The sequence below is a fragment of the Lepisosteus oculatus genome, chromosome 29 (assembly GCF_040954835.1).
Source record: "Lepisosteus oculatus isolate fLepOcu1 chromosome 29, fLepOcu1.hap2, whole genome shotgun sequence".
NCBI classification, from domain to species: Eukaryota; Metazoa; Chordata; class Actinopteri; order Semionotiformes; family Lepisosteidae; genus Lepisosteus; species Lepisosteus oculatus.
Genome location: NC_090724.1, coordinates 1366276 through 1378007, shown reverse-complemented (window position 1 = coordinate 1378007; position 11732 = coordinate 1366276). Strand labels below are relative to the sequence as shown.

The following is an 11732-nucleotide window of genomic DNA, read 5'->3' as shown; positions in this document are numbered from 1 at the left end:
AATTGCGCTGAGATGAAACGGGCAGGGTTATCACTGTAAATGAGATGGTTTTATCATGTCAAATAAATAGCTATCATGGCCGAGCCACAGGTCTAATTAAGTGAAATAAAGTTACAGTAACCAGCTTCTCACTGCAGACAACTGTGTAGGGTGTGTAGCAGTACCAACATCCAGGTGGTACATGAGGAAGTGGGACTGGCTTGTTATGTAGTTACTAAGTCAGATGTACAGCAACCTCAAACCACATATCTAGTGACTCAATGAGGACATCAAGGAGAAACAACAAAGTAACACCAACACTATGAGTAATATTTTGAACATTTTTCATGATTCTCAACTGGTTTCAAATACAATCCCAAAAAATTATTTGAAACAGCCCAAAGTCATCTCAAAAAACTGAACACCGCATACGAGGGGGGAGTAGGGAAGGTCAGGTGGGGTGGAGGGGGTGGGTCAGGGTCTTTCTCAAACCACCTGGACTGCAGTCTCTTGCACTGGCCACAGGTGCGCTGGGGTTGGTGTGGGTGGGTTAATCTGGGTGCATCAGAGGGGAGGAGGAGGTCAGCAGGCGCAGGGCGTGCCTGCTTCCACCTCCACTGACAGTCCTTTGCTTAAGAGGAACGCTTCCTGTTTTGGTTCGCGACCCAGGAAGTTCTGTAGCATGTCGGCTGCGTCCATCGACCCTCCGGGTTTTAAGATGCAGTTCCTGTAGTCCAGGCCCACCTATTGGAATAAGAGGCAAGCGCACTGAGAAACACATATAGTAAATATGCAAAAGTAGTTTAAGTGGTTCAGAGGACATGTTAGGGCTGTGAAGATTAAAGATTTCTCCAAGCCCATAGTTTCTCATTTCACCTCAGACGGCCATGATCACACTGATCTCTCCGTCTGCGTTCTCAAAGAAGTGTTTCTTCACTCCCACAGCAGAAAGACATCAGAAACAAAAATTCTCCTGAAACTTGGTTCACACCTTCCCCCTTCTCTCAATGACAGATTTGTTTTGATGTAATCTTCTCTATTCTCATGCAGGTTTCAACTTCACCCCTCTCTTCACCTCTCTCCACTTCGCACCACCTGAGTGGCCTCTCTGCCTCTCCCCTGCTCCAGCCTCCTCCACTCTCCCGGCTTTCGTTCTCCTGTGCTCTTTAATCTTTGCTGTCTGCCCTGTCTTTCTCACACCCGAAGGAGGCTCCACAGCCGAAACATTGTGTTTTCTTTTTTCACTTTTTTCACCGAGCCCCAGAACTCCTTGGGAAAATGAAATATTTAACAGATAAAGGTGTACTGACCTTGGGGTTCATGATGCCCTCCAGTTTGAAGCGGGCATAAAACATATCCATGGAGAAGACCTCACTCCACAGGTACCCGTAGTACTGAGCATCGTAGCCTCCGGCCAGGTGGCCAAATGTGGCCGGCATGTTGGTGCCTGAAGGATGGAGAAGACAGAGTTAACAGCCGAGCTCCTCCCAGCATGCCCGCCTTTCACAGCCATTTGGAATGTGCTACCCATCAGGCCCTTCTGTGTCCCACAGGAGTTAGCGCCTCCCGGAGGAGCAGGTCGTCTCTCACTGACATCGCGGTGAGCCAGCAGCATCAACAGCTGGGGGCTCCAAACTCCGGCACGTCTCTGTCGTACCTCCTGCTCCTTCCACTGAGTCGGCTTTATCAGACCTCCTTTTTTTGTACATGTTAATGCATTTTCTTCTAGCTCTAGTTATCGTGGTGTCATACACAGGTGCCGGTTCAGTAAGGGTGCGGTAGGACTCCATCACGGGGCTCTGTTTGCGCTCATTTCCTGAGCCCGGTTTCCCAGCCCCTGCCTGTCATACCTGAGGAAGCAGGCACCCCCAGGATGTCCCGGCACAGCCTGGCGTACTCCTCCGCCGGGTCGAGGCCCTTCTTGGTGTGCAGGGCCTGGTCCACCTTGGCCAGAACGATCTGCCGCAGGTTGAAGAGACCTGAGTGATGGAGAGCCCAGACAAACCGAAACATCTGTTACTCTAGAGCCAAACACAGAACATTCCTTTATTTAACGCACTTGGGATGGGATCAGGTTTCATACTGCTGTATTTGTAATTCTTTGCTATAGGGTGCTTTAAGGTGAAGCATAAAGGGAGTTATACAGCAAAAATATTGACTAAGCTCGATGTCTCTGTGTCACAATTAGGCCCTGGAGTTTTTCTTGAGTAATTTTCTGTCCTGTAGTTCAGGCGCACTTTATGGGCTGAACAACCTTATCCAGGGAGATATTAGCACAGACCAACATATCTGTCAGACTATAAATTACAGCAGTTTTCCCGAGCGAAGACGGTGTCAGTGTCAACAGTGTCCATCTTCGATGAAGGGAGCCATCGCATGACACCTACACTGACAGTCTAGTGTCACCATTTAACCTAAACACGCTTTCAACATGGGAGGAAAGCGCAGAAGACTCAGAAAACACGTGCGGACATTGAGACACCATGCAAACTCTGCACAGAAGGAGCCCAAGTCCAGAATGAAATCCAAGGACTCAGTACTCAGGAGCCATGAGGTAGCAGTGCTGACTGCCAACACCTCTGTGCTACCTGTCATCACGTCTTCTTAAGGCTACATTTCTGGCTCAATATGGAAAATCAGTATCTAAATTATGTTAAGAATAAGCAAATCAGTTTGGGAAATGAGACAAATGCAGATCTGGACACCAGTGGACAGGACTTGCTCTGAGCACAGGATGACTACCCATTCCTGGACATAATGCTGCACTTCTTCTTTGCTGAACAGCCACAGAACCCAAACCGCGCACGGCCTCGCTCCAGGGGGTTACCGGTGTTGGCCAGGCGAGACTTGATGAGCTTGTCCAGCAGCTCCTCGGGGATGGGGCTGCCGGTCTTGTAGTGCTTGGACATCCGCTGCAGGGGCTCCTTCTCCCACACCCAGTTCTCCAGCATCTGAGAGGGCGCCTCCACGAAGTCCCGCTCCACGTGGGTGCCGCTGAACATGGCAAACTCCGTCTGCGGGGGCACGAGGCGTTGAGTGTGCGATCCACTTATTATTCTGGGTCATGCTAAATCCCCTGATGTTTCACGATGAGACATTTGTTTACCATCTTGATCAATTAAGCAAGTCATTTTATAATGAAGGGAACACTGTTCCTTGAGGGATGAAGGATTTTTGTTCGAAACGATCCCTAAGTGACTTAATTGAACATAACACCTGTTTAATCGATCAGGCTTAAATTGTTTCAGGCCTGTACAAATTGTTGATTTAAAAGCGGTCTATAAAGCCTGTTGGACCGGGGTCATTTTCACTAATTTCAACACTGTATATAATGCAGAAAAAAGCCCTTAAATCTAAAATTCAGACCTAACTAGCTGAAATAGCTACACCTCTCTCAAGCAGTTGTGCTCATTGTTATACCGTTCCCACACAAGCGCAGAAGCCCCAGAAGCTCCAGGTTGCACCACAGTACTCGGGGCCCTCCCTCACCTGTGCACAGAGCTGGTGCATGACGTGGCCGAACTCGTGGAAGTAGGTCTCCACCTCGTCATGCTGCAGCAGCGAAGGGGCCTCGGCGGTGGGCTTGCTGAAGTTGGCCACCATGGCGGCCACCGCGATCTGCCGGGTCCCGTTAGGGAGCAGGCAGCCTGGCTGCAGGCCGAAACAGGCCGCATGGCCGTACTTCCCCTCCCTGCCAAACACAGGAGTTCAGCGCTGGGAGTGCGGCCTTACAGCTGCAAACGCATCAGTCAAACAGTCGTGGAGCTACTAGATCAGACTTCCTTTGGGAAAACCACCGGGGAAAAAAACATACTTGTCCTACTACTATACTTACTACAGAAAAGGGCAGACCTCTGTAGATTGCAGATGAGCGTTTATCAGTATGTGGATTCAAAATCGATTAGGAAATTTTACCGTTTTGAAAAGTAGTCAATTTCACAAAACCACGACACAATTTTAAACCTCAAAGCAATAGAGACTGACAATGTATAGTTTCATCTTAGACCCAAAGAACACTCCATCGTGCCTTTTCATTTAGAATACCAGTTGGAGGGTACTGGATTATTCTTCCTTTTTAGGAAGAACATCAGCACTGCTGCACGATGCTCAGGTGTGTTGAAACAACTCACCTGGGGAAAAGGTCCAGGTAGAACTGGCCAATGATGTCACCAGAAGCGCGGTCCTTGACAGTATACAGCTTGACGTCCTCGTGCCACACAGGGGCACCCTCCTCTAGCTGGAAACTGAGGCCTAGGAGGTCCTGGTAGATGTCCAGCAAACCCTGGGTGACCACCTCCATGGGGAAATACTCCTTCAGGAGGTTCTGGTCCACCGCATACTGGGTCTCCTCGACCTGGGTCATGTAGTACCGGGTGTCCCAGGCATGGATTTGCCCATCAAACTTCGGCCCCCGCTTCTCGCATTCCTTCTCCTTCAGTTTAAGGATGACCGCCCGCTCCTCCTGGCCCAGCGGCTTCAGCTTCTGCGCGAGTTCATCTGCACCAGAAAACCAAGCAATTACTGGACTGCTGGCAGAACAAGCTCCTTCATGACCTCTTTGTGGAAGACGACTTTTCAGACACAAGTGCACATTAAGAGAAGGTGCATTTTAATAGTAACTAGGTAGGGTATCTTCATTACACAAAGAGTTTTAGGTGTCTGTAACAAGTTACGCACTCAGGCTGCTGAAGCTTACAAGGCAGGAATCCTTCAAGGAACAGCTGTATGAGATCTTAAAATCAATGACCTACTACCAACAAAATGATGAAACAAACAGCCTCTGATACTTTAGCTATCTCAAAGTTTTTTGTGCACTGTCCCAGAATGCATTTATGGTGGGTCTGCCAATCTGGAATTTAGGTGGGATTAAACAAATTGCAAACAACAAGCAGTCATATCTATGTTCCTCTGTGAACAGATGCTCTGCCAGTTCTCAGCAGCAGTAGAAACACCGATACAGACAGAGGGAGGGTCATTTTTATATACTGATTATGTCGCTCATCTCACTCGACTCCCAGTTTCTGGCCTAAGGCCAAAGAGGCTTCTAGGCAAAGAGGTTGGGTACCCAGGAACACAGCCACTTGTTTGCTGGACTTGGCCATGTTCATCTCCAGGACGAAGTCAGCGTGGTTGAAGAACCCAAGGAGGGCGCATTTCTGGGCACGCAGCTCCACCAGCTCCTTCAGGATCTCCGAGTTATCCTGCAGGGGGAGACGGGACATTCGTCAGCAGGGCTGCCCTGGACAAGCAGAGCCACAAGCTCTGCTGGACATCACTCCTGGCCCAGGAAGGCTCCAGATTCTCATTTCAGAGTGTTTGCCTTTCTGTTATTTTAGTAAACTCTGATTTCATTTTGAAGGAATCCTTAGGCTATACTATTTTGCTATTCTACTGATGCTGAAGTAAACTAAACTGATAAAGACAACATCTAGCACACAATGGAGCAGACAAACATGGTTACAGATGCTGTGGCGTTAATGCCAGGGGCACAGAGATCTTGTGGGAGTCAATGGGACAACTTTGCTCCCTGTGGAGAAGTCGATTTCAACACCGTGGGACTCTGGGAGTGAGTTCGGGCTGAGGAAGGAGCATGACCTCTTTGCATCGGGAGTTGAAGGCCTCCTCCATTTTCTGTCTGGTCTCAGGGACGTGGCACTTCTTCATGGTAGGGAAGTAGTGAGGGTACTTCAGAGTGACCTTTAGCTTGCCATCCTCGTCCGTCTCCAGGGAGCTGAGGAAGTCTTCAGGGAGTCCTCCTGGGAGAAGAGTAATCAAGGAGTATTGCACATCAAAATCTGGAGAAGTTCTGCTCCAGAGGAAGAGCGCCAACCTACCAACACCTCTTACACCAGCTATTTTTACTACTACAGTAGCACATATAAAAACAAAGACTAAAAATAATTATTTCACACATGTCAAGCAGACCAGCAGCCTAATCTGTAGAATAAGGGTGCTAAACAGATGCAGTCCAGTCCAGAGAGAGTCTTACCCAGCTCCTCTCTGCTGAAGGAGAGGCTGGTGGTATCCTCATTCAGGTGCTTGTTGAAATCGATACACAAGTTGCTCAATTTCTTCTTGATTTTCTTAATTTCCTGAAAAAAATGAAGACGAAAAGATGTCCTATCTCATCTTTAGGAGAGACCGGTCAAGCCTTGTAGAGGAACAGGTGCTAATTTGGATAAGTAATATCTTTTTGCCTTTAAGTAATGCGAGGAAAGAGGTGTATGGGAGGTGTATGGGAGGTGTATGGGAGGTGTATGGGAGGTGTATGGGAGGTGTATGGGAGGTGTATGGGAGGTGTATGGGAGGTGTATGGGAGGTGTATGGGAGGTGTAACAGTGCACACTGATGACTTACCTCCTGCGTCTCTTTGGGCAGATGGAGCCCATTCCTCTTCCCAAGCTTAATCAGTCTCTCCATGTACCTTTTGGCTTCAGGGCGCAGGCTGTCTGCATCTAGCTTCTCCTATAAACGAGCAAGAAGGGCGTGCTGAAGTCGTTCATCTCTCTTTGCTTGCAGCAGCGCAGAGTTCTGGTATAAGCTGTGGACTCTACACCAAGGGTCATGGGTTCAGATCTGCTGGGGAGTCTGCTGTAGCGCCCATGAGCAAAGCACTCGACTCTGATTGCTCTAGCAAACAGCCTGCTGTAAAACCACGCTGCTGGTTGTCATTGGAAATGAGAATTTAGCAAATTAGTTACTTGGTAAAAAAAAGGACGAAAAATTGTGCCCCTAAGTGATAGATCTTCCAATATTCTCTTCACAAGAAGAACTCAGCCTCATTCAAACACACATCTTTACCTGAGACAGAGCACCCATTACAATCAATTTCAACCATTTACATTCATTCTTCTCATTATGGGATGCTTGTAAACCCCCTGCATAATTTGATACTAATGGCCTTCTCCCCAGGGACGGAGCTCAGAGACGAAATAACGAGCTCAGGGAAGTTGCTTCACTTCCAAGTATCTATGCTGCCTGGGAAAAACCTCCTATGGGGACACAATGAGATTGCTGCCTGGATGGCTGAAAGTGAATCATACAGGGATCTACAGAGGACTAGCTGCGAGCTTTTGCACCAGACATTTCTGCTCCCAGATGAGAGGCGTATGGGGCCAGGCTGCAACCTTGGCCATAGCCCCTTGAATGTTCGGGTGAAGATGATCTCCCACAGAATGACAACTGCATATTATATCACATGCATGAAGCTCACAGGCGATTCACAGTTGCAGCTTAGTGTCTCTAATATCAGCAACTAACCTGACCCCCTGCCCAATGTCCATTTCTTAATAAAGCCGAGATGAACCCTCGGTGAGTGGAGAGGCCTGCACACTCCCCTGCCTGCTGTATTTCACTGCTAAGCGAACGAACCGACCCGTGACAGAGCACAATGTCAGATAGAATGGTTCCGTCTAGCAAACGGAATCAAGGTGTGTCACCTCATCTCTTCTGCTCACTGGGGTCTCTCCCCAACACCTGTCTGCCTTGCTCGTCGCCCACCTGTGCGGCAGAAGCCAGGCGGCAGCTCGGGGCCCTCACCTGCAGAGCCACGATCCTCCTGTAGACGTCCTCCCTCATGCTCATCTCCACGTCGAACTCCGACAGCTTCTTGTCGGCCTCGGTACTGGCCTCCCGCACCTCCTTGTTGGAGGACACATGCTGGGGGAAGTCAAGCACGTTCCTCTGCACTGAAAAAGAAACAGGTTACACGTTCAATCCTTAGGACACCACCTTCAGGCTAATTGGACAAATAAAGACTTCATGCATAATAAACCACAAAGGAACAAGTAAAGGTTTATTTGAAAAGAGAAGATAGGAAACACGTTTTGGCTGTGGAGTGTTTCGTTTCCTGTCTTCTCTTTTCAGCAGGAATAACCTAACAAAAAAGGGGAATGTCAGCACTCGGACAAAGGAGATTCTCCCCCCCCCCCCCCAACAACAGATTTACGCCAGGCCTCCAAACAATCAAAACCTCAGAAAAAAATGTATATACTTCCCAGTTCCTTTAACAATACCTATATACAATTTGTTGTCAAACACAGGCAAAGTGTCAGCTACTCTTTATGTAGAAAATGCTGAGCACTCTATACCATTGCCTGCTGCATTCCTGCCAGCTCAGGCCTTTAACAAAGGCTCTGTAGTGGCCTGTGTGTTAAGTGATGTTGCTGTGGGCTTATCTGGACTTATCTGCTTATGCAAACGAGCGTTTTTATTTTAGTCAAGTAAAGTCGCTAAAGAAATCTGCAAACAGATTTTAGAAATCTGATGCCATTTATCCCTTTTACTGACATTTATGACTTCAGTGCTTGTAATTACTGCATGTCATGACAGCATACATTTAATACACTTTAAAACAGTCATGGGCAGGAAACTAACCTACTTCAGCAAGACGTAGTTGGTTTTTCTCAGCACTTGTAAGAGTGAAGGTATTTTTAAGGAATTTTATACCAAATGGCATGAGATTTGTTTACTCCTTTTAGGTTGTTCAGATCCTAGGTCATCATCTGTTCCTTCTGTTTAGATTCACGTGAGGAACCTTCAAGAGTTAACAACACCAGCTTACAATTCCCTTTCCAAATCCCTTATCCGGATATCCTGGTATCTGGACCTGGAGTGAGCACACAGCTTTAGAGACACACGGATTTTCATTTTTAAAGACCAATTAGTGGCCTAACTGAATCCGTTATTGGCTCAGGGAGGCATGATTCCAACTGTTTCTCGAAACCGGCCGAAGCGTGGCTCTCCAGGACCGAAGAGGTGAGCTCACGTTCTGATCGGAAAACCAGCCCACGTGTCCGTGTGCCGCCACGAGCGGAAACGCAGCAGGACGCGTCCTTACCTGTGTACTCCACCTCCACGTCGGCCAGCGCTTTCAGGGCGTTGTCGTAGGTGACGGCCTCCAGCTCCAGAGCCCCCACGGCGTCGTACACGCGCTTGGTCCTCTCGATCAGCTCGTCGGCCAGCTGCCGGATCTGCTCGGGGCTCAGGTCCCAGCGCAGGCGGTTCTCGGCGCAGACCCGCGGGGCGCTGGCGATCACGACCTCACCTGCCGAGGGGGCGGGGGATGGGTCAGGCCCTGCACCGCGCTGGCTAACGCCGGGTCAGGACAACGTCAGGGCAGCAGGACGCTTGCGGACAGGGGCACTGGGGGGGGTTACAGTGTTTCCCCTTCTTGCCTACCAGCTGTGACAAAACAATTCGCTCCGGCTAGGCGGAGCAGAGCAGTGTACCGGCGTGGTCCTCGCTTCAAGAAGTATTTCAGACTCCTGACTGTCATGGTTGTTTCTTGGGCTCGGATACGTCCGAACATGTGCTCGATGATAAACTCTTGCTCCCCCACTCTTCTGCAGCCAAATAGACAGTGCACCAGTAATCATCCCGTGTCTTTTGATAACCTGCTGATGTGTTTTATTTGTACAGTAAAATGCTGAAACCTGCACAACTGTACCTTTGTCTGATGGACTCCGGGTTTATTATGGGGGCATGGTGTGTCACCTTTGATATGACCTTTGACCTGTTCCAACAGAACAGTTACAAACTCCAACTGCAGCTGCTTAGAATGATGAGTACTGTTCACAGCACTAGCGTGTGTGTGGCTACTGCAGGGCAAGAAAACCACTTCTGGATGGGCTAAATGGGCAAAGGCTGTGGCCCCCAATGACAAAAATCGCACGAGACAAAATTTAAAAGCACACAACACAACTCCTTTTTATGCAGAAAAAAATATTAAAACTTTCAGGAAATTCTGGAAAACAAAACAATTAAAGCTGTGGCACTGAAATTGTACAGGGTGACATGCAGTGGCTCATGTCTGCGATGTGCTCCTGATCCATGATGCTTACCAGAAATGAAGAAGTGTGACGTGGGTAATGTAGCCAATCAATCCTCACCAAACCAAACAGCCCTGAAGTTGTGTGAGATGCTGAAGTCTACAGGTTGGCTAACAACCCGTCATCTCTTTTGTGAGACAACGTTAAAACACGATTGCTAAATGTTTTGTTCACAAGCTCAGGCTACTGGAGAACCATATTTAACCATCAACAGTAGCTTAAATTAAACTTTTCTTAGTGCCAGGAGAGGTTTACAGAGGGCACTCCAAAAGCCCAATGATAACCACCCACAGCACATGTCCCTTTGTGTGACCGGAGAGGAATATGCTGACTGACTGACACCCAGAGAAATTCCTTTCAAAACAAAGAACATGCCTGAACTCTCTTAGAGGGACATTATACAGGTGGTGTTTTTAACTGTTCAAAATAACACTTATTAATTATTATCTGTTTTTGCAATTATGGAAAATGTTTAATAGTTTCAAACACTACATAAGCAAACGGAGTTTCAGATCTACTGAATGTCAGTTTTTCGAGTAACTCCTTTCTGGATATAATTTTGTTATACTGTACTGTAGTGCAGGTGGCTACAGAAAAAGACGTGACTGATGCAATTGAATATATGGGTCCCTTTTTTGCAAGACAATCTGTGTAGAGCTTCTTCGTAGCTTAGGTTAGGAGTGTCACCTAAATCACCACTCTTAAATCACGTCCACCTGACACTGACAGATACACTGACACAGTGACATCCGCGAAAAGATTACTCGAGCCGACGATTAGGGGGGCAAGCGAGTTTCATCCACGACCACGGACTGAAGTTTTGGGAAATTCTTCTTTCAAAACAAATCCACCTCGAAAAGAAGGAAATCTACCAACTACTCGAACCTATAGCTTGCCTCCTCAAGTTGACTCCCGTGTTACTCCTGTAATCAAATACCTAAACGCGATTCCCACTTATCTGCTCGGGAGAGCGGGGAGCTGGGACTGCCCGCAGTGAAACTCGTGTAAACAGACTGTGTCTGGGAGGGGTGCCCTCAAGTTCACGACTGCACTTTGCGAGAGCAAATGATTGAGCACGTTATCCCAGCTAGACACACGCCGCCTTTGCCGGACTTTTCAGTGGAAAATATTGAAGTTATTTGAAGAAAAACTGCACTCCATAAAAAAAAATACATTTTAACGTTTTAATTACGTAACCCCCCGTAAAGTAACATAGTACGGTCCGATTTCTGAGCAGCACCCAGTATACAAAAAGCAATTCATCTTGCAAATGAGAGGAGCTCATCAAAGAAATTTAAACTGTGGGTACTTATGGGGACGTAGGTTGACAAAAAAAAAGGTTTAATAACTCACCTGTCGGGGCCATAGTACACAAGGATGAAGTAAATTCGCCCTGCAAATACTCTGCTGAAGAGCTCCGGGTCAGAATGGTGTCTGCTCACACTGAACCACGCTACTACCGGGCTGAGCAGCAGAAACTCGGTGGTTGGCTGGCCATCCTGTCAATCACTCGTTCCCCTGGAAACCGGCGGTCGCTTCCGCTTCGGGGGGCGTTGTTTTATTAACGGTACTTCCGTCCCAGACTCCTGACTGTCCCGTCTGTTGAATTAATTTCACAACAGTGCGGCGGGTCGCCCTGAGCCTCGGTTGCAGGTTACGGCAAACAAAAATAACAGCACACGTCAGCGGCGACTCTGAATGGTCGACCCCGATGGCCTCTGTTTCGCGATTCCACGGCAAAGGCACTTTAACTGTTGTGGGACAAGGTGAAAAAAAATACCCAGCGAAATCAATAAAGAAACTAAAACATAATTAAAAACTAGCAATTATTTAATACAGTCACACACCCGCGCCACATGCTTTCTGTTTTTTGTTTTGCCGAAAACATCTATTTGTTCGAATATAATCGTTCTGGGGGGGGGG

The 11732-nt window shown here is 47.9% G+C and overlaps 1 protein-coding gene across 1 annotated transcript; it reads right to left on the bottom strand.

Annotated features, from left to right (window-relative positions):
* Nucleotides 1-306: 306 nt before the first annotated feature.
* thop1 (thimet oligopeptidase 1) lies at nt 307-11706 on the bottom strand. Its single transcript, XM_069186218.1, has 13 exons — nt 11163-11706; nt 8819-9025; nt 7519-7667; nt 6337-6444; nt 5969-6071; nt 5575-5735; nt 5045-5180; nt 4110-4476; nt 3469-3670; nt 2807-2993; nt 1830-1958; nt 1290-1426; nt 307-723 (listed from the first exon to the last, which is right to left on the bottom strand). Exons 1-13 carry the CDS (start codon nt 11173-11175, stop codon nt 562-564), a joined length of 2061 nt encoding a protein of 686 aa, XP_069042319.1. The 5' UTR covers nt 11176-11706; the 3' UTR covers nt 307-561.
* Between the last annotated feature and the right edge of the window lie 26 nt (nt 11707-11732).

Coding starts and splice junctions, on each gene's coding strand:
- thop1 (XM_069186218.1), bottom strand. Junction 7,668..8,818: donor CGTGGAGGTGGAGTACACAG/GTAAGGACGCGT, acceptor TTTCTTTTTCAG/TGCAGAGGAACGTGCTTGAC. Junction 4,477..5,044: donor ACAAGTGGCTGTGTTCCTGG/GTACCCAACCTC, acceptor TTTCTGGTGCAG/ATGAACTCGCGCAGAAGCTG.